Source organism: Entamoeba invadens, assembly GCF_000330505.1.
Source record: "Entamoeba invadens IP1 unplaced genomic scaffold scaff_1105074725583, whole genome shotgun sequence".
NCBI lineage: Eukaryota > Evosea > Mastigamoebida > Endamoebidae > Entamoeba > Entamoeba invadens.
In genome coordinates, this window is record NW_004191860.1 from 18932 (window position 1) to 20811 (window position 1880).

The window sequence follows — 1880 nt, forward strand, 5'->3', positions numbered from 1 at the left end:
ACAAAAATACAACATTATTGGTTAATACTAACAGTATGATAACTTTATTTTATTATTATCAAACTTTTTATATATAAAACTTATATTTATAAATATTAGTTAATAAAAACTATTTTAATTAAAAAAACTGAAAAAAATTTGAAGTTTTTTGTTGCTAATTATTAAACTATATAATAGTAGACCAATGACGTTTCAGAAATGGACTCGACTCTTAATTATAGAATCATTTTCTTTTTGTCCACTACTTTTTGAATAATAAAGCCACATCATCACAATAACAATTCTTTAATTGAAAAACTCTGGAAATGCTTTCTCTTCCGATCATTTCCCGAAGAAACGTATCATCTTGCTTTGAAGTTTTCTTTAAGTTTCTTGTAGCAATCTTTTTGGGTGAATATATGACTTATCTCAATATACAAGACTTGAGAAAGAAATTGAGGGAAAAGGGTAATAAAAGATTCTTATGAGTTGGGAAATTATCACAAAGATTGCTCTTTGTTTAAATGAGAATGCTCCCCTATCCCTCCACAATTCCCGTTTAATTTTTAAAAAAAATACCAAATAAAAAAATCTTTTTGGATTGAGTTAATTTTAATCATCACGAAAGTCTGCTTCAATTTCAGTCTCATCTTCTCCGCTTTGATCTTCTCGGGCATTTCTGTGTTGCTCATTGATAAGAGCATTCATTTGAATTTGTTGTCTTCTTCGATAAATTCTGTTACTCTCTCGATGCAGCTTTCTTCTTTCTTCTATGCTGTTCATGAAATTGTCAACAATGTTTTGGTAATTAGCTGCATCTTCCGCAATAAGTGGGTTAATTTGGATATCAACATTGCAAAAACAACAGCAGAGAACAAACATGGCATCAAAAATTTCAAAAGCTTTCACAAACTTTGTTCTTGCAAAAGCAAAGACGGTTTTAAGTTTCCCGAAGTATATTTCAATAAGGCAACGTTTTTCAAGGAAAGGACTTGTTGTTGGGATAAACGAATTGGGAACATAAGCATCAATTCCCTTGTACCCTTTGTCACCTATCATCTTCTTTCCTCCCAGCATATGACTGATTTCCTGAGCCGTTTCTTTCAGAAGTTTCATACCGTGCTGTGCTCCTGGTTTTCCTTGAGAAACAAAAGCTGCTGTTCCGCTTTCTGCATTCACGATTACTTCCTTTTTAATGCAATATGCTTTGTACTTTCCACTGTAAAATATCATTGAAGAAGCGAAATCAGTGCTTGGTCGATTACAAGGAACCATCGTGCAATCGATAATAGCACTTACATTAGTGTTAAGGAGATTCTCGCCCTTAAATGTAATGAAAGAGTCTCTCATAATCTGAAGGAACAGTTTTGAACTTATTATGATTTCTCTTTCTATTTGTTCATTGGTTTTAACAAAAGGAAGACACAGATCACGAATTATTCTTAATTTATCATACTTAAAGAACAAATAAAGAAGGAGGATGCGGTCGTCAGGATTGTAGAAGAAAGACTTTTTTCCTCTTTTGTCCACATACAAATCACTAACCACCGGTCTGATCATCAAGAATACCAACGGGTTTAGTCCAAGGAATGTAAAGAGTGGTTCAAGCCCGCCATATCTTTCGATTAGAACATTAAAGAAAAAGTGTGAAGTGGGAGATTGTGTCGTGTGTGTTGGTGGTTGAGTTGATTGTCTGGCGTTTTCAACCTCTTGGTCAATTTCCGTTCTTATGATCCCATTTGTTGGGACTTTTCGTGTGGTGTGTGTATTGGTACTAGACATGGGTTTTTATTAACAGTTACCCATTGATCCTTAAATTGTTATTTACATCATAAATCAATGATGTAATTGTTATGTGTTGTCCAGTAAGCAATAATTAAAACCAAATAAATTATACAAAA

At 32.9% G+C, this 1880-nt stretch overlaps 1 protein-coding gene across 1 annotated transcript; it reads right to left on the bottom strand.

The window, feature by feature from the left end:
• Nucleotides 1-591: 591 nt before the first annotated feature.
• EIN_014230 (hypothetical protein) lies at nt 592-1761 on the bottom strand (the record flags this gene model as incomplete). The annotated part of the gene is made up of 1 exon (XM_004185598.1): nt 592-1761. One exon carries the CDS (start codon nt 1759-1761, stop codon nt 592-594), a length of 1170 nt encoding a protein of 389 aa, XP_004185646.1.
• Between the last annotated feature and the right edge of the window lie 119 nt (nt 1762-1880).